The 27,879-nt window shown below is 38.2% G+C and overlaps 2 protein-coding genes across 2 annotated transcripts in view; one reads left to right on the forward strand and one right to left on the reverse strand.

Moving 5' to 3' along the window:
• The window catches only part of gmnn (geminin DNA replication inhibitor), a 228,615-nt gene that overhangs the window by 92,671 nt on the left and 108,065 nt on the right, over positions 1-27,879 (reverse strand). The gene's annotated exons all lie outside the window — the stretch shown is intronic.
• The window catches only part of necab1 (N-terminal EF-hand calcium binding protein 1), a 45,777-nt gene continuing 19,674 nt past the window's right edge, over positions 1,777-27,879 (forward strand). Inside the window, exons 1-6 of the mRNA XM_055219633.2 lie at positions 1,777-2,017; positions 3,313-3,337; positions 5,794-5,902; positions 15,383-15,408; positions 15,863-15,960; positions 23,578-23,714. Coding sequence (XP_055075608.2) covers positions 1,931-2,017; positions 3,313-3,337; positions 5,794-5,902; positions 15,383-15,408; positions 15,863-15,960; positions 23,578-23,714 — 482 coding nt within the window. The 5' untranslated portion in view covers positions 1,777-1,930. The remainder of the gene's footprint in view (positions 2,018-3,312; positions 3,338-5,793; positions 5,903-15,382; positions 15,409-15,862; positions 15,961-23,577; positions 23,715-27,879) is intronic.

Below are 27,879 nucleotides of genomic sequence, written 5' to 3' on the forward strand. Positions count from 1 at the left end.
TTAGTCTGATATAATGCCAATAATGTAATTACAAAATAATCGTATCGATTGAGAAGTGCACAAATTACTAAACAAATTAAGAATCACTTATTTACCCCAAATTCACTGAAAATTCATTGGCCTGGCTCATATCAGTATATCACTATTAAAATGTTTACAATGTTTCTCTTGTTTAGAGTGTTTTGTCCTATTTTTTCTTATGTTTATTAATACGGGCCCCCACTAACGTCATTTGCAGTTCTTTTTAAACATCCTAATGGAGACAAGATGGTAAAACGTTGAAGTTTTAAAAATGTAAAGATGATAAACTTACAAACAATCTAAAGGCACACAAACAGAATAACCAAAAATATATGAAGAGAGCTTATAACGGCCAGTCACTATCGTCTTTCTTGGATCAGTATCTTTTACACTTGAACAATAATAAGATGAATGTTTGGTTATTTAGCATTCTATGCTGTAAGGAATATTGGGAAGACCTGGGAAAGCATTGGACTTTACCCTACTTTCCTAAAATCACACTTGAATGAGTTTATCAGTATTTATTATTTGACTGTTATCTGCCTGAATATGGGAATGCCTTGAGAAAACAATGTTTGCCTAACATGGCGCAAAAATGTCTCCACACCAAGCAGTTATCAGACTTAATGACTGCTCAGTGTCTATATGGAATGACACAGTGACACGTTGATGTACACAAGGTCATCTTTTGGCTTTGTCCATAAACCAGTCTCAATGTAATACATTGAAAATGACTCATGCTCAAGGGTGTGGCTTTAGACTATTTAAAGGAGATTGTGATCAAAGGGTTTTTGATTGACAACGTCTGCGGAGCATGTACAATGATTTACCTTTGTTTGTTCATGGAGCACAAAGTTGTTGTTTGTAATGCTGTGTTTGTTTTATGGGTGCTTTCCTGGCATTTTACAATTTTCTTAACTAGTTATAGTTGTTAGTGAGCTTGAGACAGACTGTTAAATGACAGAAAAAAAACTTAAGTTACTAGTTGACTGAACATTTGTGATTTTAAGATACTTTTTAAATTGTATTGTGCATTAACAGACAAATCACCGTTTAAAGGAAGGAGTAAATAAAAGACAGATAATAAATAAATACATAATATAAAAATAATAATTAAAAACGTAAGGGTCTTCTAAAAGTTTAAAGTCCTTTAACAGGTTAAATAACATTCTTACACTTACAGATTTACAGTTAATCCAAAATACTTTTTGAAAGACAGAAAACATTGGCTTTATTTTTGTATTTGCATTTATAAATTTCCCCATTATAAACAAATGATTCAATATAAGTTGAATTTGGTTACTCCAGTGCACAAAAAATAATATATATTTTTAGAAAACTGAGATATTATAACAATTGTTAATACGATACCAGGCCAAAAATGTTTAATTTCTTAGCGTTTGTGATTTTGCCGTGTTTTACCACAAGATGGCGCTGCTATTTCGCTATAAAGTCTTTACGGAGTATACGCGTTATCTTACGTTGGAAAGTGTTGCTTTTAACAACAATAATTGACCTTACAGCAATGGAGAGATGAAAGCATCAGAGTCGGAACCAACTAGTTAAAGTCAACTGTATAAAGCACAAATAGCCGATAGTGCGTGAACATAATGCCTTTCAATGTTAGATCACATTTGAAATGTATCCTTTTTTATTTTTCCTAAGCATCTCTCTGGTGAGACAGTCATTATTGTTGATGAGGATTTTAATGAGTAAATAATAATAATGCGCGTGACAGCACACAGTAAAAAGCGCACGTGATTGGTGGCAGCATCAGCACCAGTGGCTCGCTGGAGTAAAGCGGGCACAGTGCACATATCGCTCGCGTTCATTTTGCATGCACTCGCAATCGAGTTGGTGAATTAAGGTTTATTATAGCAGAAAGTGTTGCATTCATCAAGGAATAAACATGGATTGTTCTGACGAAGTGCAGTCACTCTCAGATGAAGCCTTCACTCCCATGGAGTTAAAAAAAGGAATGTCAATATTTTTGGATGTAAGTATTTTTAACGAACTGTTTTAGTATTTTGCACAAAGATTGATCAATTTAACGATAACGAGAAACAGATAAAGACACTTAACTAAATTGTTATAAGATACATTCGTGGTGTATTTATTTAAATGACTAATTTATCACTACAACGCATCAAGCATCTCATTCAAGATATTTAGAGTTTTGTTAATTTGCTTAATAACTACTAATTTATATATTAAAATGACCTTTATCTTTATGAAATTTTATTTGAATAAATGTATATTTCAAATTATTTAATTTTATTTGATTATTCATTTTTTCTGTCTAGCCTATTACGTTAGACATAATGCACACATGCTGTTCTCCAGCTCTAGCCTATCACTGACCAGTGGTACTTTCTTGAGTCTTTGTTTTTTAAATAAAGAATTCATATTTTGTAAAACAATTATAAAAAAATATTTATCCAATTATACATTGATTCATCAATTCACAATTATTAATCTTTAAGACAGTTCAGTTTGATGAGTCTGTTTTTCAAAATGTGATCGTATAAACCGATTCTTGGAGTCTTGGCTGGATAATAAAGGAATGGTGATGTGATAAGAAACCATAAAGCAATGCTGGGTTGTTTGAATTAACCCATAGGGTTGTTAATTTAAAGTTATTTACTGTGATAAGGCAACTCATGCATGTACATTTGCAATAACTATATTCCTATTTTATAATTCATAATAGCTAAATAATATTTGTGTTGAAATGTGTGATTATTAAATAATCTCAGTTTGTCGACTTTAAAGGGATAATTCACTTAAAAATGACAATTCTGTCATCATTTTCTCACTCTCATGTTATTTATTTTTTTCTGATGAACACTGATAACATTTTTGGTTGAACTATCCCTTTAACCTCAAAGGGATCAGTTAAAGGCCAGTAGTTGTAGTTTCCCTGGATACGTGACGTGTGTATATTGTATCATATAGCGAAATAAGGAAGCACCATTCCCAGACAGAGTGCTGGCATAGTTTTCACTCCTCTAAGGAGGAGGCTAATTTCAGTCTTGGCATGCCTACCAAAGGACCATATATTTAGAGTGTGAATATTCTTGCTGTGAATTGGGACTGCCACAGCATGCCTGAGCATAGGGTGTTCAAAGTCAATACAGGCATCATCACTTTACTGCATCTTTCATCTCTGCTCTTTTTAGGACTCTGACTAAATAATTTACAGCACCAACATCCCTTTACGTTATCAACATGGTTGAATTTTTCCATTGCACTTGGTTATGTACTGACATTCTGACTTCTTTTTGGTTTCAGATATTGAGAAGAGCTGACAAAAATGGTAAGATATCGTATTCATTTGCTGTATTGTTTATGTGGTTCACCTGTGTGATAAACAGTTTATTATAGACTTTGAAAATGCTCATATGGCACACATCTGTAGGTTTTAGTGGTTGTCCCTTCCCAGTCAATGCTGATGCTTTGTTGTCATGGAAACACAAGACTGGTCATATGTTCCTTATTGATAGTCAATATTTGAAAACAGTCACAACAAACCAATTTGTGCTCCCCTCCACCTTAAATGGTTTTAGCTGGTGTGGATTTGATCACCATTGTTTATCGTGCATTAAAGATTTTTTGTACTTTTTGAGTTCAATGCTTATACACATATCTATACATTTGGTACCAATATGTACCTTAGAGATACTAATGTGCACTCTTTGGTAACAGTATGTACCTCTGAAGTACTAATATACACTTTGTCTTTAGAAAGATACAAAGGTGTACTTTTTAAAAGGGTATCGCCCCAGTAACAGCAAGGGACCATTTTTCTGACAGTGCAGGGCGGGTGTGCATTATACTTTTATTACCCATATGGCAAAAATATATTTTTAAAAATAATTTTAAATATATTTCAAAATATACAAAACTGGCCAAAAGTATATATCTGTTAAAATATATTCTGAAATATGTTTACAAAAAATAATTTTTCACCAATATATTTTGTTGTATATTTTGAAATATATTTTAAAAAGAAATATATTTTCAAGCATTTATATTCACGTTGCATTGGAAGAAAAACATAAACATAACAGGTTTAAAAAAAAAAAATATATATATATATATCACGTGTGCACGTGAAACTACCGTGTTTAGTTTCGAGTGCTCACGTGAAACTTTCGCATGTGCACGTGAAATTATCGTGTGTGCACGTGAAACTACCGTGTTTAGTTTCGAGTGCTCACGTGAAACTTTCGCGTGTGCGCATGAAACTATCGCGTGTGCACGTGAAACTACCGTGTTTAGTTTCGAGTGCTCGCGTGAAACTTTCGCGTGTGCACGTGAAACTATCGCGTGTGCATGTGAAACTACCGTGTTTGGTTTTGCGTGCTCACGTGAAACTTTCGCGTGCGCACGTGAAAGCTATCGTGTGTGCACGTGAAACTATCGCGTGTGCACGTGAAACTACCGTGTTTAGGTTCTAGTGCTCACGTGAAACTTTCTTGTGTGCACGTGAAACTATTGCGTGCGCACATAAAACTTTCACTTTCACGTGCACACGCGATAGTTTAAGGTGCGCGCGCGAAAGTTTCATGTGAGCACGTGAAAGTTTAGCTTAAAAATCATTAAAAAATTATTTTTCCCCAATATATTTTTTTTGTATATTTTGAAATATATTTTAAAAAGAAATATATTTTCAAGCATTTATATTAACGTTGCATTGGAAGAAAAACATAAACATAACAGAAAAAAATATATATACTGTATATATATATATATATATATATATACAGTATATATTCGCATGCACGTGAAACTATCGCGTGTGCATATGAAACTACCGCGTTTAGTTTTGAGTGCTCACGTGAAACTTTTGTGTATGCATGTGAAACTATCAAAAAAAATTATCGATTTTTTTTTTCAACTGCAAAAATATTCTTTTTATTTTATACATACTTAAAACTGTATCCTTAAACTTGATACATTTTATACCAACTTTTATATTTTGGCCAGGAAACATATATTTTTGCCGTGTAGGTTGTAAAGTTTCTGTTTTTTAAATTAAAAAAATATTTAATTAAGCTTTACTTTCTACAAAATGTTAGCATATATTTAAAACATATTTTTGGCCAAATAAATATATATATTTTTTGCTGTATGGGTAAGCAGATGCTTTTTATTCCCAAGTGACTTACAAATGAGAGAGCATTTAAGATTTTGTCCAAGGAGTCAGCAGTAAGTATAAAATGCACATTACTCAAGACAGGTGTTTATAATATCATGCATGAACATATTTGCACATGCTCACCTTAATTTGCTCTTGTACTCCAGCCACATTGTTTCCTCTGATACTCTTGCACTGCATTATGTCTCAGATTGTGAATTAGTAGGTGTGTAGCACGCAGCATGTGCAGCAGTACATTTATTCTATTTTCAGTGTAGCCTGGCATGACTCACCTGTCACAGTTCATTTCAAAACCTCTGGGCGCAGACGCTTACTAACATAATCTTCTGGCTCTGTTGCAAGCGTATTCTTATAGCACAGTGGCAGAGCATTGTAAAGCTCATGGGTTCGAACCCAGGGACCTCATATGCTGATTAAAAAATGTATACCTTGTAATGCACTGTAAGCCGCTTTGGATAAAAATAAGTCTGCCAAATGCATAAATACAAATTTAAATGTGTGTGCACTTGAAATTTGACTTAATGTCTAAACAATCTGATGTTTGATGAACTTGACTTGCTTAGATGCAAAATGTTCTCTTTGTTTTGTACCATATCTTTTTTTCTCTATAGATGATGGAAAGCTGTCATTTGATGAGTTCAAGGCTTATTTCTCGGATGGCGTTCTGTCAGGAGATGAATTAAAGGAGCTCTTCCACACGATTGATACTCATAACACAGAGTAAGTCAATCACTGACATATTTATGAAGGGTCCACATATCTGCACTTTTCACTGAAAAATGCATAAAGATATTAAAGACACCATTTGGACTTCCTTTCAAGAACCCTTTAGAGCAGTGGTTCTCAAATGTTTTTGGTGTGCGGCCCCCCTTGGGTACGGCCCTTCCAAAACAAATTATGACATAAAACTTTCCAAAACTTAAAAGCGAATTATTTTTAAATTAAACAAAACATATTGAATGAGTGCTGTTGGTTAGTAGCCTTATTTTCTGAGGTTTAATTAAACATAATTCATGATAAATTAATGTATTTTATAAAACTATAAAAATTAAACTGGGGCCCCCCTGTCACCATTTCAGGGCCCCCAGTTTGAGAAGCACTGCTTTAGGGGAACCTTCTCTGGGGAACGTACAAAATGATTGAACTCTTAAGGCTATAATCATTTACCTATTCATAAATAAAAGGTATAAGGATCTTGTTATAACATCAGAATAATTATATTTGCAGTAATGATATAAAAATTGCATCATTAACAGGAAACATACCAAGGGGGCGATTTTCCAGACAGGGCTTATCCTAGTCCCAGAACCAAAAACTACTTAAATGTCCTTAAGTCCTGGTACCTTTTCAAAAGTAAACTTTTGTATGTATATTGGTACCTCAAAGTACATATTAGGACCCTTTTAAAAGGTACCATCCCAGTGACAACTTTTGTACATTTTTTCTGAGAATGTAAAACAATGTTGTTGTTGGTGGTGGTTTAAAATGACACAAAGCCAAGGAGCGACCATGCAAGTCGAAATTTAACTTTCATACGCAAACAAACACACAAAGTTGAAAGCCGAGAGTCCAGTTTTGGTGCTGTCTGTTAGTATGATAGTATTTACAGATCATTGAATGCTTATGGCTTTGTCTTACCCATCGGCCAGTCTGTTTTGATGATGTCATAACACCAGACTGTCTGTACTGTAACATCCACAGAGGATAATGTGAGGGCTCTTATTAGATCAGAGATGAAGAACTGATGTCTTGTCAAACTGATGCTTATCCCGCTTATGGCTTGTCAAATACTGGCACATCAATGGTAAATGCTGGCATGTGAGTGTGGTAGAGATAAAGATAGAGAGGGTAAAAGAAAAGTATATTTGAATTTTTCATTAATCAAAATTAAGGAATTTTAGACAGTGTTGAAGTATTTATTGTTATATAAATGACGAAAGACTGAAAACATTTCAGAGTGTTGTTTGGATGTCTTTAAATATGTTCCTGTAGTTCAATTAGTAGAGCATTGCGCTAGCAGCACAAAAGTTAATGGGTTCGATCCCACTTAAAACACATACTGATAAAATGTATACCATGTAATGCACTTCTAAATCAGTTTGGATAAAAACATCTGCCAAATTCATAAATGTAAACAATCAATTCTTAAAAAAAAGAAATTGAAAATACACTCACCTAAAGGTTTATTAGGAACACCTGTTAAATGTCTCTCCAATGCAATTATCTAATAAACCAATCACATGACAGTTGCTTCAATGCAGTAAGGGGTGTGGTCCTGGTCAAGACAATCTCCTGAACTCCAAACTGAATGTCAGAATGGTAAATAAAGGTGATTTAAGCAATTTTGAGCGTGGCATGGTTGTTGGTGCCAGACGGGCCGGTCTGAGTATTTCACAATTTGCTCAGTTACTGGGATTTTCATGCACAACCATTTCTAGGGCTTACAAAGAATGGTGTGAAAAGGGAAAAACATGCAGTATGTGGCAGTCCTGTGGGCGAAAATGCCTTGTTGATGCTAGAGGTCAGTGAGAATGGGCCGACTGATTCAAGCTGATAGAAGAGCAACTTTGACTGAAATAACCACTCGTTACAACCGAGGTATGCAGCAAAGCATTTGTGAAGCCACAACACGCACAGCCTTGAGGTGGATGGGCTGCAGCAGCAGAAGACCCCACCGGGTACCGGGGAAAAAATTGCACGAGCTTACCAAAATTAGACAGTTAAAGAGTGAAAAAATGTTGCCTGGTCTGATAAGTCTCGATTTCTGTTGAGATATTCAGATGGTAGAGTCAGAATTTGGCGTGAACAAAATGAGAACATGGATCCATCATGCCTTGTTACCACTGTGCAGGCTGCTGGTGGTGGTGTGATGGTGTGGGGGATATTATCTTGCCAAACTTTAGACCCCTTAGTGCCAATTGGGCCTCTTTTAAATGCCACGGCCTACCTGAGCATTGTTTCTAACCATGTCCATCCCTTTATGACCACCATGTACTCATCCTCTGATGGCTACTTCCAGCAGGATAATGCACCATGTCACAAAGCTTGAATCATTACAAATTGGTTTCTTGAACATGACAATGAGTTCACTGTACTAAAATGGCCCCCACAGTCACCAGATCTCAACCCAATAGAGCATCTTTGTGATGTGGTGGAACGGGAGCTTCGTGCCCTGGATGTGCATCCCACAAATCTCCATCAACTGCAAGATGTTATCCTATCAATATGGGCCAACATTTCTAAAGAATGCTTTCAGCACCTTGTAGAATCAATCCCACGTAGAATTAAGGCAGTTCTGAAGGCGAAATGGGGTCAAACACAGTATTAGTATGATGTTCCTAATAATCCTTTAGGTGAGTGTATGTGTTAAGTGCATCATTTGAACCTAAGTGTATCATGTGTCATGTCAAAGTGAGTGCCTGTTGCACACACATGGAGGGGGATTATTATGGGGGAGACGCTCACGTTTACGAAATACTCGCAAGACACTAACTTAACACTAAACTCTGATTACACATGAGATTATCTTGCAAACGTGAGCCTCTCTTTTATCATAAACCCCTTCGGAGCATCTGCAGCAGGCACGTATTTTGACATGATGAACCACACATATGACGGGCTGAATACATGTTTTGGCGAGCTTCGCATTGTGCCCTCTTAACTCTTTCACCGCCAGCGTTTTTTAAAAAAGTTGCCAGCCAGCGCCAGCGTTTTTTCATGATTTTCACCAAAGTTTAATGCCTTCCAGAAAATGTTCTTCTTTAAATATATAAACATACAATATACCAAATGAAAGAACAGACCCTCTGCTTTCAAACAAAAAAAACGTTTCTTCCTACCTTTAGTGGTTCTTTTGTAATTAGCTTTTGAATATGGGTATAATTCCATTTTTGTGACTGACTTTTCATAGAGATCCCATTCAGAGCGATCTTTAAAACAGACACGGACATGCAGCTGCTTGCCATAGGGCAATACTTCCGGGTTTAAAAAGTTGCGGATAATAGCGGTATTGCGGAAAGACGGAAAATCTCGTCATTGGCGGGGAAAGAGTTAAAAAGGTGCCACAAATACTGGATATAACAAGATTGTGCACCCCTATTACTATGAATAGGGCACAATGCAATGCTCTATGGCCCTGTCCGAAATGGCACACTCCGGACTTGTGGTCCTTCTCAGAGTCCACACTTTGATGACATCATGTAGTGCAGACTTTAGGGACCCTTGACGCGAGTCCACGTGGGTGCACCGGAGTCATAGTTTGGGACAGACTCGAGTGTCACGCCAGAAATAGGAAGAGAAGTTGCCCGTCAGTGTGAACTCCTCCCTTCTGTCGTCTGATTGGTCTGATTGCTCCGATTGCTCTTTCGCAAGGACTTCTGGGTTGGTAAAGTGCACGAAACCTGCTGCAGTGTGGGCTTTGCTGAAGACCGCATCAAGGGGGCCAAGGAGGTGCTGATGAGCACACTTCAAGGCGTAAAAATGACAGATGGGACACCCTACAGACTCATAGACTAAGCGAGCACGTGCAATTTAAGGCCACGAGACAGAAAATCCACACGAAGTGCGCCATTTGGGACAGGGCCAATATGGCCTTTCTGGTGACTCAAGTCCCACCTTCTAAGTTAAATTAACCAATCATTAATGGATAAAGACTGATATTCTCTGGGGGAGGGGCTCTGTGGAGAATCGCATGAAGGGCTTGCCAACCTGTGCGCATGTCCATTGAAGAAATGTGTTTCAGTGTAACTTGAGCTCAGGGGAATGGTCTACTCATTTTCAATATTAAAATATGTTATTACCTTAACTAAGAATTGTTGATACATCCCTCTATCATCTGTGTGCGTGCACGTAAGCGCTGGAGCGCGCTGCGACGCTTCGATAGCATTTAGCTTAGCCCCATTCATTCAATGGTACCATTTAGAGATAAAGTTAAAAGTGACCAAACACATCAACGTTTTTCCTATTTAAGACGAGTAGTTATACGAGCAAGTTTGGTGGTACAAAATAAAACGTAGCGCTTTTCCAAGCGGATTTAAAAGAGGAACTATATTTTATGGCGTAATAGCACTTCAAGTACTTCGACTCACCTGAAAAGTCTGCTCCCCTTCTCACTCTCATAATGGGAGAGGGAGGGTGTTACTGCGCCGAGTCGAAGTACTCCCAGAAGTGCTGTTGCGCCGTAAAATGTAGCTCCTCTTTTGGATCCGCTTGGAGGAGCGCTGCGTTTTGTTTTGTGCCACCGGGCTTGCTCGTGTAGCTGCTCGTCTTAAATAGGAGAACCGGTGATGTTTTTGGTCACTTTTAACTTTATCTCTAAATGGTACCATTGAATGAATGGGGCTAAGCTAAATGCTATCGAAGTGTCGCAACGCGCTCCAGCGCTTACGTGCACGCACACAGATGATAGAGGGATGTATCAACAATTCTTAGTTAAGGTAATAACATATTTTAATATTGAAAATGAGTAGACTATTCCTTTAAGAAACAATTCAGGGACAGTTGAAGTCAGTTGTAATTGTTGGGCAGAAATATGTTGTTAATTGTGATATTAGCAGGCATATTAAGAGATCCATCTTTCCCCATTAAAGTAGAAAGGAGTTTAGTCTAGCATGACTGAAATAACTTCCTGGAGGCGTTACAACTTACAAACATGGCTGCCTGGTGATGCGACTTCCCTAAAGGGACTTTAGAAGAATGTCACAGTTCCCCTTATGTAATTCACTATTTATATGCCATTTGATTTGCATTATTGTCGTTTTGTTTTATGTTTCACACTCATTCATGATGAATATATTGTAGTTACCAAAGTAGCCAACATAATATCATGACAATTCATAACTGGTTGCTGATTCAAATTAACTTGACAATCTCATTCAGTCAATTCAGGGGTGGGGTTATGGGCGGGGCTTCTTTCTGGCTTATTCTGATAATCGTTCATTGCTGTATGATTCACATCATACAAATTCCCGTAAGATCTGGCCGGTGTAGCATATGTTATCCGCAGCAGTAGATCTGTTCCTGTTCTCACCTCCACACAGAATGAGTCCATGTCACTTAAGTCATCTTGGTTTCCATAGCAGCAGTTCTGGCTGGTCCGTGCTCCCTTTGTAGTAGGTGTTTGATGAGAAAGTGCTTCTAATTTTATTTTACATTCATTGTGTGGCCAGGGCAGATTTGTTTTGATGTGGTATTTCAAAGACAAATCACTATCCCATGCCTACGTAATGGTGGGCTCTTTCTTATACCGCAAACATAATATTGTTTTGGGCCAAGCATCAATTATTGAGTGTTTACATGCACAGTCTTATGGCGATTATGCTTAATAAACTGATAACATGTTGGGGTCATGTAAATGCGTAAAATGGGGGAAACCCCATAAACGGCGTAAGCAAAAACCGATCGGCACTGGTAATTTTTTGCTCATTAGTCATTACCCTGATTTCGATTCACAGTTTTGTTCATGAGACGAGATACAACAGTATAGCTTAAGACATGTTTCCCTCCAGCTTTTTGAACAACTTTACTATAGGCGGTGATGTCACTGCCTGCGAGAGACCTGACAAATTACCAAATCCCATGTAAACACGGTTTTCTGCATAGCCGGTTTATTGACTTGCATGTAAACGCATTAAAACAAGTTTCTATTACAAGCAGAGTTTTTATAGTTATCCGCTTATTCTGTGCACGTAAACTGTAAGGCTAATTTTCGATCCTGAATAAAGATAGCCCCTCCCCAAAGAATACAAGGCAAGGGAAAACAACTCTCTACAGTTTACAGTGGGCTTCCCACAGAGCCCACATTTGGTTTTCAAACAACACACCTTCAGGCAGTCAGCTTTGTTTCTCGTCTTCCCCTCTTCTCATTGTCTCAGCTTAGAGCCCCTTAAATCTCACTTATAAACTGTATATGAAGTCCCGCCTACCAGTTAACAGAACCAATCATCGATGGTTAAAGACTGATGATTTCCTGGGGGAGGGAGTAGGTACAGAGTTGCATGAGGCGCTTGCTAACCTGTGCGCATGCAGTAGCTGAAATTACCTTGAATAAAGGTGTATTATCTCTATTTAAGCCTAATAGGATGTACACACTAAACGTAAATTCAACGAGTTGCACAAGCAGATTACATACAAAGTCAATGCAAAGATGTGAATAGACGTGCACTCGCTGAGGGCAAGGCGAATGACATGAATTGGGTGGCGTGATTGCCGAGAAAACATATGCTATTCACCTCAAACGCAGCTTCGCGCAAGTTGAAAAAATTCACATGACACAAAATTAAATCCTCCAAGTAATCTAAGACAAGGAACATGATGCTTCGTGTTTGGTGTGTATGCAGCTTTAGAAACAAAAATTATGTTACAGTTGATGCCAGGTTTAACTGTTGGTCAGAAATAAGTTGTTTAATTGTGATTTAAGAATGCGATTTTAGAAATATGGAGGTGATACCTGGAGGTGTTGCACATTGGCCGCTTAGTGACGCGACTTCCCTTTAGGGACTTTGTTGATGGATTCAGAAAACAGCTTCATAAAACTCTTATCTTAAAAACTTTTATGTAAAAAATTATGTCAAGTTAACATGAAGAGTTTCGTTGCAAAACGAGATAATTCCATTTTTTTACATTTTTGTCATAACATGTTTATTATTATGTTATCATGTTATTATTTTGTTTTATGGTGCTACTTAGCTGTATTTTTTAAGTTATGAAGGTTTAAATCAAAACAAACCAACTGCAGTGGAATTTATATTAATTGGAATGCACAACCAAAAAACGAGATTTCTGAACAATTAAAAAAACGGTGGTTATCTCGTTTTGCAACGAAACTCTTCGCATATACATTGGTATTGTTGTATTCTGTAGCTGTGTGCTGCATGTTGTGGGTTGTTTATCTTGTCTTAATGTCTTGTCTGTTTTATTTTTGTTTTATCTGGACCTTGAGTCTGTAATAAAGCTTGATGATGATGATATATTTTTATGTTACTTTAACTTAACAAATTAAATTCAACTTGTTTTTAAAAGTTTTTTCAACTTATCACAAGTCAAAACTTAAAATATTGGATTAAATTGACAAGTTGTTTTAACTTCATGCAGCATTTTTTTTACAGTGTAATGTTGCGTTTACACCAGTCGCGGTAGAGGCGGCAAAAACGCGCTATTTGCGCATAGTTGGACGCTTGAACATTTGAGTTTACTTGCTTCATTTGCGTGTGAAAGCCACGCATGAAATTCTAGTCATTCGAGACATTCACGTCATGGGAGGGGCTTCTGCGACTCTGCTGAGACTCTGCTCGCTTCCTGCAATCACGTCACTACTACAGCAAGGTCCTGATTGGTTAACGTGGCACGGAAATCCGACGAAGTTCAGATTTTTCAACTTGCGCGTTTCCCGCCGCAGCGCTCAATTCGCGCGGAACGCGCAGAACGTGTCGCGTGTTCCGCACCATTCGTGCCGCGCCTACCACCTACAGCTTTGTTTATACTCGCGCTTTGGTCCGCAACGCAAGCCTCCGCGGATCGCGCGCGTCTCACCAAACGGACAAGGCATTTATAGTTGACGCTCTCGCTGTTGCACTATTTTTGAACCACCAGGGGGCGACGCGAGCAATAAAGCCAAAAACAAACACAAAGAAGAAGATAGAAGTCGTCGTCCGCTGGAACAACCCTGGTGCTTTTAAAATCAGAGTTTGATATATAAATATGAGAACATGAATAAAAAAACAATCTTTTGAATATTTCTTTATTAAACATTATAATTTAATTAACGTTTTTACTAAACAAACAGTACAGACATGTTAAGGTTTGTATTTTATTCCTCGTCCAGTGGTTCATTCAATACAAATATAAGCCAAAGATTTGCCGTGCACACCTCCACGCGAAATGGGGTCTCGCATACCCAAAACACGCACGACCGCCCACTCCACGTTGACATCATTTTTGCCGTGCGCACCACGCCACAGGATGCCTCATCGCGTCTTTGCATTGACTTAACATGTAAATCACCAGCGCTTGCCGCCTCTACCGCGGCTGGTGTAAACGCAGCATAACAATGATGGTTACTGAGGTTAAACTCTTCCTTTAAAGTGTAATTATCTAGTCTGAGAAGAGTTTTGGCTTTGTCTATGCTGTCCAAAGGACAGTTCAGCTCAGATAAAGAGGTGTGAAAGGGACTAATATAATCATACACTGGGTCTTATATAAAGGATTAACTACCATTTTAATACAGTGGAGCTGTGAAAAGTATCCACTTTAACGTGGGATTTAGGTTTATTCATTTGGCAGACACTTTTTCCAAAGTGCCTTACAGTACATTTAATATACATTTTATCATGCATGTTCACTAGTATTTAAACACGCATCCTTTGTACTGATAATGCAATGCTATACCAGTTGAGCAACAGGAACACCAACAAACAAGTTAAGATCAATGAGATCAAACAACTGGATAGCAAAATCACATTGCTTACTATATAATATATGATTGGTCTTGTTGTGGTCTAATGTCTCCTGGAGCAAGTGAATATGTGAGTAGATATGAAGATTTCTTTAATAATCTCCTTCAATTTGTGTTTGTTGAAGGCTCTACCACCTACTACGAGGTCTAGCCCGGTCAGTTAGCGGTTCGGCCATGACGCACAGCCCCCTATGACTGTGTTTTATCAAGCTGCTCTTGCCATAATCTGAGTCTAGACAACCAATAAATGCCTGCAAACAACTGAGAGATACAACAAATCTTCCTACCATTGTGCTGAAAAAGTCACCCTGTGCCATTTAATTTAACACATTTCATAACAAAAAAATTGTATGTGTTGGATATATTGTGCAAACTCCAGGAAAGTCTGAGTCTAACTGTTGTTTGTTTCAAGATGAAAATGCACTAATGTAAACAGGACCTTAAAGGTGCAATGTGGGACTTTTAGGAGGATCTCTTGACAGAATGGTGCAATGTGTTATCTCAGACAATAACATTTTTGTCCTGTGGCGGCTACCGAAGCTAACGTCTATGCGTTTCGAAAAGGAGGGATGAGCTGTGGACCGAGCCATTGGTTGCAAAAATGGTCTTAGCACTAGATGCTGCAAAAAGTCCCTCATTGCACCTTTATAACCTAAATAAATGTAAATAAATATATAGATATATTGTAACATGTTAAAATACTTGTTATGGAATAGAAATTAACATGCATGATTATTGTCTGCTTTCAGCAATGTGGACACAGATGAGCTATGTGGTGAGTTAATACTTTTTGTTGAAAACATTACAGTTTTTTTCTTGAATGTTTTGAGCTACACTGTCAAATTAGTACCATAAATCTATAATGTAATTTTAAACCATTGGTTTATAAAAGAACAATAGCACATTCAAATTTTACTATTGGGTCTGACACCCAATATTAAATGGGAATACCTCTTTTAGTAATTTGGGAGGAATATATTAACTATTTGCAACTAATCGTTTGCAGAATAAAAGATTTTGCATGTGTATTATGTATAATTATTATGTATATATAAATACACACACACATGCATGTATATATGAAATATATATATATGAATACTTAATAGGAAACATATTTTTTCCTTAAAAACATTTGTCTTCAAATAATTAAAAAATAAACATGTTGTATTAAAAAATAAGATTAAATTGATCATTTCCCCCCTCAATGATTTTCAATTTTCCTTTAGAGTACTTCTCTCAGCACCTTGGTGAATATGAAAATGTCCTTGCTGCCTTGGAAGACCTGAACGTCTCCATACTGAAAGCCATGGACAAAACCAAAAAGGTCAGTTGTCCCAAACCTTTCCTCATTCATTATTTAATGGGCATGACTTTGCTTACGCAGTTGTACACTTTTGTACCTGAATGTTGGTTCCTCAAAGGTACTGTCCCAGTATGTACCTTTTTCTGAGAGTGTATGGAGTGATATTCACATAAAAAACTGCTAAAAGCCTTATATTTGTATTAGTGCAGAAGTTTGTGTAGATGATAGACATGATAAGAGATGTGTTTGTATGTTGCATCAGTTCTTTGAGGCTGTTATTGTCTCCCCCTAATCACTCACAACATGTTCCTCAGACCCTGCTGTGAACGCTAGATGCATCATATTAGGCAAATCGTAATAAAGCTCTGCGTGATATGCACTATGGGGAAATCTCAGGGTTGATGATGATGGATCTTCACTAGCTTATACTCATATGTGTCAGGCACTATCACACACAGAAATGTCTCACGGCATGTCATACTGTAGTCACAAAAAATGTACATCTATTGATTTATGTTTTCCTGGACAGAATTTTTCTCTTTTTTAGTTTCACTCAGCACCCCTTTTTTTGTTGTGTCTCTTTGGGAGTCTTTAAAGACCCAGAGAAGAGTCGGGGTTTGTTTGTAAAAATAGTTACACCTGTGCAAATGAAGTGAACAAATTGCGCCATTTTTGCACGTAGTTGGACTTTTGAACATATTTAGTTAACTTGCACCATTCGCACATGAAATGTACACCATTTGTGCATGAAATTCGGACGCAAATGGCGCTCAATTTTCCGGCGTTAATTAGCTTGTAGTCTCTCTCTCTCTCTTTCTCTCGCTCACTCTATTTCTGCCTTAGCTCGCTATGTTGTAATCATGTCAGTACTAAAGCAAGCTTCTGATTTGTTAACAAGGCGCAAATATTCACCAAAGTTCAGATTTTTCAACCAAAAAGCTCAATTCGTGCTGTGTCATTTGTGTGAATTGCGTCATTCGCGCCGCCTTATTTGCGCAAATCGCAGCACAGAATGTCTATTGTGTCTTCCCATTGACTTAACATGTAAATCACTCATGATTAACGCTTAATTCCATCTGGTGTGAATGCACCATTACCATGGGTTCACACCAGCCGCGCTTGAGGCGTCAAATTCGCGTCTAGTTTGCCGCTTGAACATTTAGAGTTTACTCGCTTCATTCGCTTGTGAAAGCCGCGCGTGAAATTCGAGTCATTGAGACATTCGTTCGGAAATTCGTGTCATGGGAGGGGCTCCTGCGACTCCAGTTGCATCCTGTAATCACGTCACTAATAGAGCAAGCTCCTGATTGGTTAACACGGCACGTTTTTCCGCCAAAGTTAAAACATTTTAACTCGCGTGTTTGCCGCGCAAATGCTCAATTCGGGCCATTCGCGCGAACTAGACACGCGAATGAGGCGGAATCGCTCTGCTCTAAATGCCTCATTCGTGCCGCGAGACCTCCAGACGTGCTTCAACGCGTCTTCACATTGACTTAACATTGAAATCACTTGGCTTGATGCCTCTACTGCGGCTGGTGTGAACGCAGCATTATAGTGTTTTAAACCTAACAGTACAGATGAGCCTTTTTATGCATTATTATGGTGAACATGCCATCTCAAACTATCATGCTTAGTGACACGTATACAATGAAAAATTTGTGTCCATTAACACAAATAGGTTAAAATTTTGTGACTATGACACAAACTTCCATGAGATTGGGCTACACACCTAACCTAACATGCTGCAGTAGATACTACATTTCAATAAGAAACAGCAGCGTTGGGCAGTAGCGTCGCTACAATTAGCAAAGCGTCTAGTTTAACTAAATTTTTCTGTAGCTTGATGGTAGCTTTGCTGCTTTCTAAATCAAATAGATTTTCAGTAGCGAAGCTCTTTTTTTGACCAAGTAGTGCAGTAGCTTCTACACAAGCTACAATTTACCAAACATTTCCGAAGTCGTCCTAAATTTGATAATAAGCGTGTCCTGTTTTGAATCTATTTAGGACGTTGTTTGTCCCGTATTTTCAAGTTGTGCAGCATTCATTCATAAAAACCATTCCCACCCGCATTTCGTGAAGACTCGTGCTATTCTACCTTTGATTGGGTAATGTTCACTGCCATCATTAATTTGATTAGTTTGTTTAAAGGATTAGTCCATTTTCTTAAAAAAAAAAACAGATAATTTACTCACCATCATGTCATCCAAAATGTTGATGTATGTCTCTGCCCAGTTGAGAAGAAATTATGTTTTTTGAGGAAAACATTCCAGGATTTTTCTCATTTTTAATACACCCCAATACATAACACTTAACTCAACACTTAACAGTTTTTTTCAACGGAGTTTCAAAGAACTCTAAACAATCCCAAACGAGGCATAAGGGTCTTATCTAGCAAAACGATTGTCATTTTTGGCAAAATAAAAAAAAATAAAAAATAAAAAATATGCACTTTAAATGATGCGCGAACCTCTCCGCTGGCGGGTTTCCTTTGATTTCGTGTGCATTCAGGTATGCGTTGAATTTCTCTTCGCTCATGCCCTGAGAGTGTGCACGCAATATATATCTCTTCAATCACTTCCATGCAATTGTTTTATCTGTCCCGAAGTGTGTATGCGCTCAGACTGCGTCCTCTTGTGCATTTGCAAATCCATCAGCTCTCGCGCGCTCTCTGGAAGGTGTCGCTTTGGTCCGCAACGCTCCGCTGATTGCGCGCGCGTCTCAACAAACGGTCTCTGTGTGTTGCGCTGGGTGCAGAGTGCTCATGGGAGTTGTAGTTTCCCAGTGTCGCATTGTTTATCATTTCGCATAACTTTTAACTCTTTCACCGCCAGCGTTTTTTAAAAAAGTTGCCAGCCAGCCCCAGCGTTTTTCATGATTTTCACAAAAGTTTAATGCCTTTCAGAAAATGTTCTTCTTCAAATATATAAACATACAATATACCAAATGAAAGAACAGACCCTCTGCTTTCAAACAAAAAAAAAACCGTTTCATCCTACCTTCAGTGGTTCTTTTGTAATCAGCTTTTGAATATGGGTAGGTTTCTGCAAAAACACCACATTTTGAGCAAAAAGCTGAGATAATTCTATTTTTGTGACGGACTTTTCATAGAGATCCCATTCAGAGCGATCTTTAAAACAGACACGGACATGCAGCAGCTTGCCATAGGGCAATACTTCCGGGTTTAAAAAGTTGCGGAAGGGCGCCACCTAGTGGATAATAGCGGTATTGCGGAAAGCCCGAAATACTCGTCATTGGCAGGGAAGCGTTTCTCTTGATTGACGAGATATCTCGTCAATGGCGGGGAAAGAGTTAAGAAAACTACAATTATAAAATTATATTCAAAAGTGGCTAGTGGGATTGGATGTCTTACCCGCCACAGCCGAAATCTACCCGCATTTGGCGGGTTGGCAGGTGTTAATGTCAAGTCCTGCGGATGACGTATCGAAACTACGCCCCAGTGTTTACAAGTGTGGAGAAAGAGGACCGCTCCGACGTTGCAAATGTGCGTTTCATATATGTTACACGGGACCTTTCTACGCAATTACATGAGGGTCAACAGTTAAGAAATAAATGACGAAAGGCCGTTAAATTATTCAAAAATATTGCACACCCAAGATGATACCATGGGTGTGCATTATTTAAGTACTGGAGTCAATTTTTTCTCTAATACTACGGTTACCACAAACATTGCTCTGGTTATTTCAAGACATTTGACAGGTCAGGTGTGCGGTTATCGAAAAATAATGCATACCTGTGAAACATTTCTCAGAATAAAGCATTCAACAGCCCTGTGTGGTATAAATACATTATATTGATCCTTTTTGAAACCCATGTAGGAAATATATGTGTATAGCTCTTATAGCTGTTGTATGAATAGCATATTCACTGACTATTACCATGAACAGTCTACATTGACCGTCAAAGGGTCACACAGTCAGACGCTGCGTGCTTCAGCATCCACAGATCTCTTTAACCGAGACTGTTTGCAATTTCATACTGATAATAAAGCAAAGCGATGATGCCAGGACCAGCAGATTTGCCACTTAATTCATGTGAGCGTCTCAGAAATAGAGTCACATATGAGGGGCAGCGCTATGCCGCTTCATTATATAAACAAGACAGACAGGGAAATATGAAACCCAATTAATGTTTTAGTGGAAGTATATTGGCTCATTCAAAATATGTTGTGAGAAATACAACATGTCAGGTTTTTGGGTCAAGATATTGTAACTGGTTAGGACTACCAGATTTTCTGATGATGGTGTTTTTGCACCGGCACTTAGACGCAAATGCTGATGATCTTTGTTCATCTTGAGGTTCCTCTAGGAATACGACAAGAGTTTGTTCACCAATATAACAACAAGATAAAGGCAATATATTCTTAAATGAGTCATATTATGAATGCTAACGTTATCCACTGTTGAAGAAGCTTGGCAAATAATACAAATTCACTATCCACATTTCTTTCAAAAGCAAAGATGACAGGCTAATAACCTTCACTGAACTACTGAACTGTGAAAAGAACATGTTAACAAAAGACTGAGTTAAATAAAACATAAGGTGTTGTTTGTTTGTGATCTCAGACTTCACACCTCTGGGTTATCACTGTTGTTTGTGTATTGTATGAGTGTGTGGGCAAACCAGCCGCTGTGCATGCGTCTCTGCCCTCAGGAGAACATCATCTGAACATCATCATTGTGAGGGGGCTGAAATCAACCAGCCAATATCTCTCGACTTTAGTTTACAGGCCATGACACAATGATAAAAGATGATTTTCATGTTTTCAAAAATAGTGATGCGGTTTCAACATTCGCTCATCTTGTAGTGCATTAAGTTATCAGTTGTTTGACTCATAGTGCATTAAGCCATCGGTTATTTGCGACCTTTACTGTTTTATAACAAGAAAAGTCATTTTTTTGTGATTTACTCTACATAAAATAATATTTTATAATGTATTGAACATTCTGTGAAAATGTAACCTTGATAAATTTAATACATATTAAAACTTTAGTATGGGGACCAATTCTCAATTTTAACTAGTTGTCTATTAACTTGCATATTACTATTAACTGTTTATTAGTACTTATAAAGTACAATCGTTTATTCTGCAAGACAATTATCTACATCTCTTAAAGGACAAGTTCTGTATTTTACACGTAAAGTCCTGTTTTCAGATTGTTTATGATGAAATAAAACGGTTTTGACTGAAATTTGGACATATGCTGCTGGCCCGAGAATTTTCGGGTGTTTGTTCTATCAACTCCCACCTCTATAATGGGTTTAATGGTGCACTGGAACAATGCTTCCTAAAATGCATTAAACTTTCGTTTACAAAGACGTGAAACTCACCGAGTGGTCAGGGGTGTTCACTGATATGCTCACACAAAAATCACTGCAAAAGATGCTTTCCAACAGCTATTTTATCGTAGTTTTGTCCAACTCCATTGACTTGTATTAGATGTGCTGTGAGGTACGGTATTACTCCGCGCCAGTAACGTTGTTTGTATTCTTGCAATTGGCAAAGGCGGATTATAGCCACCAACTGGGCTGGAGTGTTTATTATTCAAGCTCTCAACTGAAGAATATACGGGTGTGAGGCGTTTTGAAAAATAGGTCCACAAGTTTACAATGAATGCTAAAACACCTCTAAACACATGACAAATTTGTTTTAATGGAAGTCGATGGAGCAAAAATGGCCACAAACAATAAATGAGGAAGAAAAAAATAAAATCTGATGCTACACAAAAACTAAAAATGCATCAAAGCCAATGTTTTTACTAATCTTCGGCATGCCCAAGACCACAATAGACCACAAATCCAGTCCACAATAACTTTTTATATTGAAAATCTGTCATTTTTTGTGTTTTTTCCCAAATCAGTGACACCACTTATAAACTTGGTAATGAAAGCGTTAAAATCATGGAATTTTTGTAAACATTTGATAGTTTTGATCAGTACTGAGGTTGATTAACAGATTTATGAAAAAAATTGAAAAAAAAATCATCTGATACATTTTTACAACACTTAAATGTACAACACGTAAGGGTAGTAAATTTGACCACAGTATATTGATAGGTTTTTGAAAAAATCCAAAGCATTTTCTTAAAATATGTGCAAATATAAGATTTGTCACCAAAAATCATTCTATATGCTCAAACACAGAAAAAGTTGTGGCCAAATTTAGACTAAAAAAATAACAAAATATGGCCAAAAATTGCCCCAACAACACATAACGATTAAACATTTTCAACTTAAAATTTTTATTTAAGGTGAGAAAATTTAAGTTGAAAGGAGTTACCAACTAAAGTACTTTACAGTGAAGTTCAATGTGTTAACATTAATTACTGCAATATAATAATACTAAACAATACTTTAACATTTATACATTTTTAATCCATTTGGAACATTTTTAATGATTCAAGTCTTTAATTATTCAAGTCAAGTTGTACAAATTAACATAGTTAATAAATTATAATTGTATATGAATTACCATTTAACAATCAGAAAAATTATGAATGAATAACAAAAGGGACAAGGAAATCTAAGAAAACAAAATTGTTGTTAATTGCTTGTTTATGATCTCATGTGCATTAACTATTTGTAACAAACTGAACTCTATGTAAAGTGTTAAATATAAGTACGCGGTTAAGAGATACAGTGAATATAATTATTCTGATTCAACAAATCTATTAAGACACAGTTTGCATGCTGCAGACGGTTTGTATGAATTGCTTAAACTCACAACGGCTATAAATAGCAAAAATACCTGCAAGGTCTGTAAGGAAAGTGTGAGGATTATTGACAGTCCACACTTATTCATAACCTTTTGTGCTATATGACTCAAATGGTCAGTGTAAAGGTCTGTCCTGTGTATATATGCTGTTGGGCAACTTGTTGGATCTCATTGGTTTATATGCATCTTGTGATTGTCAACATGTTGGTAGCACATGTAACACACCTGCTTAAAAAGATTTATTTGTCCTGGCAGTTAAGGGATGTTCTCAGATTTAATAACAGCTTTGGTTAGTGACAGTACATAGTTGCTTCGGCGTACAACATAATTACACTGGCGGCTGTTGATTCCTAACGCTGAAAAGCTGACGTACGACCCCGCAAATAACAAACCCTTGCTTTGAGAGTATGAAGCAAACCTCATCCAACACAGGTTTAAGGGCTCTGCTGAATGATCACTTAAAACATTCGACATTAATTCCTCACCCTAATGTTGTCCCACACAGGTAAGACCTTCGTTCGTCTTCAGAACACCAATTAAGATATTTTTGACGAGATTTTAGACCTTTCTAAGAACCCATAGACAGCAATCTATATCTCCAAAATCAGCAGAGTCTATTTGTGCAGTGATTAAAAAATAAAGAGATTGTGGCGCCCTGCCCCAGGGAGGTAAACTGGGGTATCAGATGCACGCAAAAATGGACTTTGGTGTACCTGTATGTGTTGCACGACTTTATAAACGGCATGCTATTTATACACTTGATGAGAATGGGTATTAAAGCTAAATCATAATCCAAAGCTAATGTACAAATATAAAGAATAGGTAACTATTGAGTAATTCAGGGTAGCTCTTTATTAAAGTTTGTGTCCACTATATGAAATCTTATCATGTGATTTCATCTGCAGGAGTACCAGGAGGCCACACACCTCGAGCGGTTTGTGACACGTTTCCTGTTGAAGGAGACCACCAGTCAGCTTCAGTCACTCCAGAGCTCTCTTGAATGCGCCCTGGAGACCACAGCCGAACAGACTCGACAGGAGAGGCAAGCAGCTTACAATTGACTTTCACACTATGTTTCCAGAGCATCAGTGGCAGTAATTGCATTAATAGACCAGGTGACGGGCAGACAGATAACCCCAGGCCTTTGTTATTATGCAGAAATACAATGAAGGCTGAATATAAACCAGTTTGTGCTCGTATGTGTGATTAGCAGCTAGACTGCCAGCATTTACGTGTGGAGGTGGGTCGGCTGTATGGACCGTAGTGGGGGTGAGCTCCATTTAGAGTGCACAATTTTGAACGGAAATGAGCTGTTTTATTCCAGCACCTGGATGATTGCATGCTACACAGTGTGAATATGTGTGCGCATGATGTGACCATATGCATGCCCACAACCTCACCTCCTCAATGTTCAGCAGCTGTACTGCTTAGATTGACTTACCATCATACGAAATAAGCCAGAGGAGCTGGTGACCTCTGCATTTAACCCATCCCAGTGAGTCGTAAACACACACACAACCAACGGCTCAACAGCTGAATTGCAACCAGTTGCTCAGTCCATAGCTCACCCCTCCCTTTTGAAACGCATAGGGAAGCTACGGTAGCCGCCACAGGACAAACGCGTCATCGTCTAACTGTGTGTTTACACCAGATGCGAGTTCAACGATTTGCGCGAGTAGATTACATACAAAGTCAATGCAAAGACGCGGTCAGACGCGTCCTCGCGTGGGCCGATGCGAATGACGCAATATGGGGGGCACGTTTGCCGTGAAAACACGCACTATTCGCCTCAAATGCGTCTTCGCCCAAGTTGAAAATATTCAACTCGAGCGAAAAATTCGCATGACACGAAGTTAAATCCCACAAGTAATCTAGAGCGAGGAACGCGATGCGATTGCACGCTTCGCGTTTGGTGTAAACCCACAGTTAGACAACGTAGCAACAAAACACGATCTATAGAGCAGTTGTCTATTTAGGGCTATTTAGGGAAGCATGACAGCGACTTTGATGTAAGGAAACCTGTGTATGTAAATAAAAATGGCTCAAACATAATAAAAACAATACAGTTTATTATGTAACGTCTTTATACACTACTGATAATATAGTTATGTAGATTATATTGCACACCAAAGCTTTTACGCCAGCGACTGGCGTATGTTTTCAATTGTTTCCAATGTAAGCGCAGCGTTTTTCAAAAAAGAAATTCCGTGCTAAAAGCCAACGCTCTGTGATTTTCCGCGCTCAACATTGAGCGCCCAGAGTTGGAAAAAATTCAACTTTGGGCGAAAAGCTGCGCTCGTCAATGTCCGCTCTCATGCTACGTACACACCAAATGCGGTGCATCGCATTACTCGCTCTAGATAACTCAAAGGATTTAATTTTGTGTCCTGCGAATTCTTCGCTCGAGTTAAATATTTTCAATTTTGACGAAGACGCGTTTGAGGCAAATAGCGTGTGTTTTCGCGGCAAATGCGGCGCCCATATCGCGTTATTCGCATCGCCCCACGTGAGGACACGTCTGATCGCGTCTTTGCATTGACTTTGTATGTAATCTACTCGTGCAAATCGTTGAACTCGCATTTGGTGTGAACCCACAGTCACACAGCCATCCAATCACAGTGGAGGAAAGGCGAGACAAATATCACAATAACCAACCGATGCATCGTAAAATGACAAACAGATAAACAAAGCAGACGTATCACAGCTATCAAAGCGCTCAGCTGAATAAACAAATGGCATTTGGCGTCCTCCAGGCGTTTTCAGCCGCGTTTAAAAGAGCGGTGAATCAAATACTCTATTTTAACTTGATAATTTGTTATATAAGAGGTCATCATACTTAAATGAACATCCTGCAAGTTTCAGAACTGAAAACGTCCGTGCTACTGAAATATAACAGTTTTTGGCACCAAGCCAGTATTACGACCGAGTGAGGAATTCAGAGAAATATGATGTCAAAGTAGAATTGAAGCACCTCCCCGGACCCAAATACAACGACCACTTTTGTAGCCCCGCCCACAGCTTTGTGTGACACATGTGTGTCTCAACAATCAGTAAACATGTCTTTAAAGATTGCCAAATGTAACCAAAATGACTTTTAAATAAATTTTTTCGGAGAGACTTTTATTTTGACGCGGTGATCTGTTATGATAGAGTAACCATGGTAACGGAGTTTTCGGTTGTGAAAGAACTGTCTATGAGAAGAACACAGACGCTGGATAACGGAGGCTCAGAACATAACATTAGGAATGCGTGATTAAAGTTTGTTTTTAAGAAGTTCCAGCTGGCGTGGGGAGTGTTTGTTTACTTTGTGTACCCCGGATTCATTTGTAAAGAAGTCGATGCTGGATTTGCAGAGAGACTGTGATTAAAAGCACCACCAATATTGAATCTGACAAAAATGACACAGCTGCAGTATACACAGTAAGACATTTTAATTTATTTAAGTTACTGCGTTTTACTATTGCTTTGTTAGAAGAGATCACTTGATATGTCCTGTTGTAACATCCGTGTCTAAACACTTTAATTTACTAAAAACATTAAACAATTAATAAAGGTACAACACTTAACAATACGACTGTAATATAACAATAGAAATATACAAAGTTAGTATATACAAAGTTAGATAAAGAAGGACTTACCATCCGCAATTTAGATTCTGATGCCCGCTTACTGTGTTGTATACGGTATTTTAGGCAAATTGTGTTTGAACGGTCCAACACTCAACAAAGCTTTTTTATCATATAACTGTAGTATGTAATGTTACGTGGATGTAAGAGCAACCTCACAAGCCCAATAGAAATACACAAAGTTAGTGATAAGGATTTATCAGCCGCAGTTTAGATTCTAATACGCGCTTACTGTGTTGTTTACGGTAGTCACGTCGAGTTTAAAGTTTTGTTTCTACTTTAAGTATTGTAATTTATGTGTATCATCTTTAGCACCCAGAATCTTTTGTGGGTCAAATATATATATGTGTTTGGCTGCTATTTTTACACATTAACGTTTTTAAAACATTTCCCCACATGTAATGACGGGGAATGAAGCTGTCCAATCATAGCAGTGGCGTTTACATCCAGGTCTTCAATGCAGCCGCCCCTTCAAACGAACCATTTCTCCAGACAGCCACTAATCCATGTTACAAAATAGCCTATTACTTATTGCTTTTGATGTTTTTGAATATAAAAACCACGCGAACATCATAAGTAGACATCAGACAACAGTATAAAACAATAAAATCGACAAATTCACCGCCCCTTTAAAAGCTTTGGTGTGCACACCCCCTTATTCTTCGTCACAGGGCTATACACGTGAAGCCTCTTACATCACCAAGTTTTTGTGTCGCTGTTGACAGTGTGGAGTTATTTATAAAATGCATCCAGATTTGAACCTAAACCCTTCGAGGCTTATCTCTCTAGGATGAACTCATTGTATGCCAAGTTACTCGCTGCTACTCCATACGGCTTGATTCCCACAGCGTGGGATGTATTGAAAGTGGCTGGTGGCCAAAGCAAATTGAAACAGGGCGGCCCATTCTCTATTCTGTCTGAAGCGTCGAGTCTCTGAGGAGCCGTGCCGCACACAGGGATGAAACAACAGAGATGAGCTCAAATCTGAGACCAGACCTCGCTGGAGTGCTCAGACCATCAACAACACTGCTTTCATCTGTGTGCAAAGAGCACCATTAGAAGCTAATAGGAAACAACACTGGTGTTCATTTTTATGTTTCACTGGGATCATTCTGGTTACACTTTATTTTGATAGTCCACTTAAGATATTCAACTAACAATATGTAACTACATGTCAACTAACACTCATTACACCACATTAAGACAGCCAGCGACCAGCAGTAGCAGAGCGACGTGATCTCATCATTCTTTTCAATGGAAACCAGGCGACTTCCGGCGGCATGAGCGAAAGTGAACGTTGGCGACCGTATGGGCGTGTCCAGCGACACGAGAAAGTTAAAGGGACACAAGGCAGCATTTTTATGTTAATAAATCATCTTCGTAAGTCGGTATATGGTTAAATGACTCATTACATGACGAATGAAGACCCTCTCGCTCGCCCCTACCGTCTGTAGGAAGAATACCCCACTTGCAAGTTCGCTGTATCCGACCCGGTGTCCTGCAGTCTCGTAAAGTCTCAGATATAGAAAGCATTTACTCCCAGACACTAGGGAGCTAGTAGAGAAATAATACTCAGACTTG

The sequence above is a fragment of the Misgurnus anguillicaudatus genome, chromosome 20 (assembly GCF_027580225.2).
Source record: "Misgurnus anguillicaudatus chromosome 20, ASM2758022v2, whole genome shotgun sequence".
In the NCBI taxonomy this organism is placed as follows: Eukaryota; Metazoa; Chordata; class Actinopteri; order Cypriniformes; family Cobitidae; genus Misgurnus; species Misgurnus anguillicaudatus.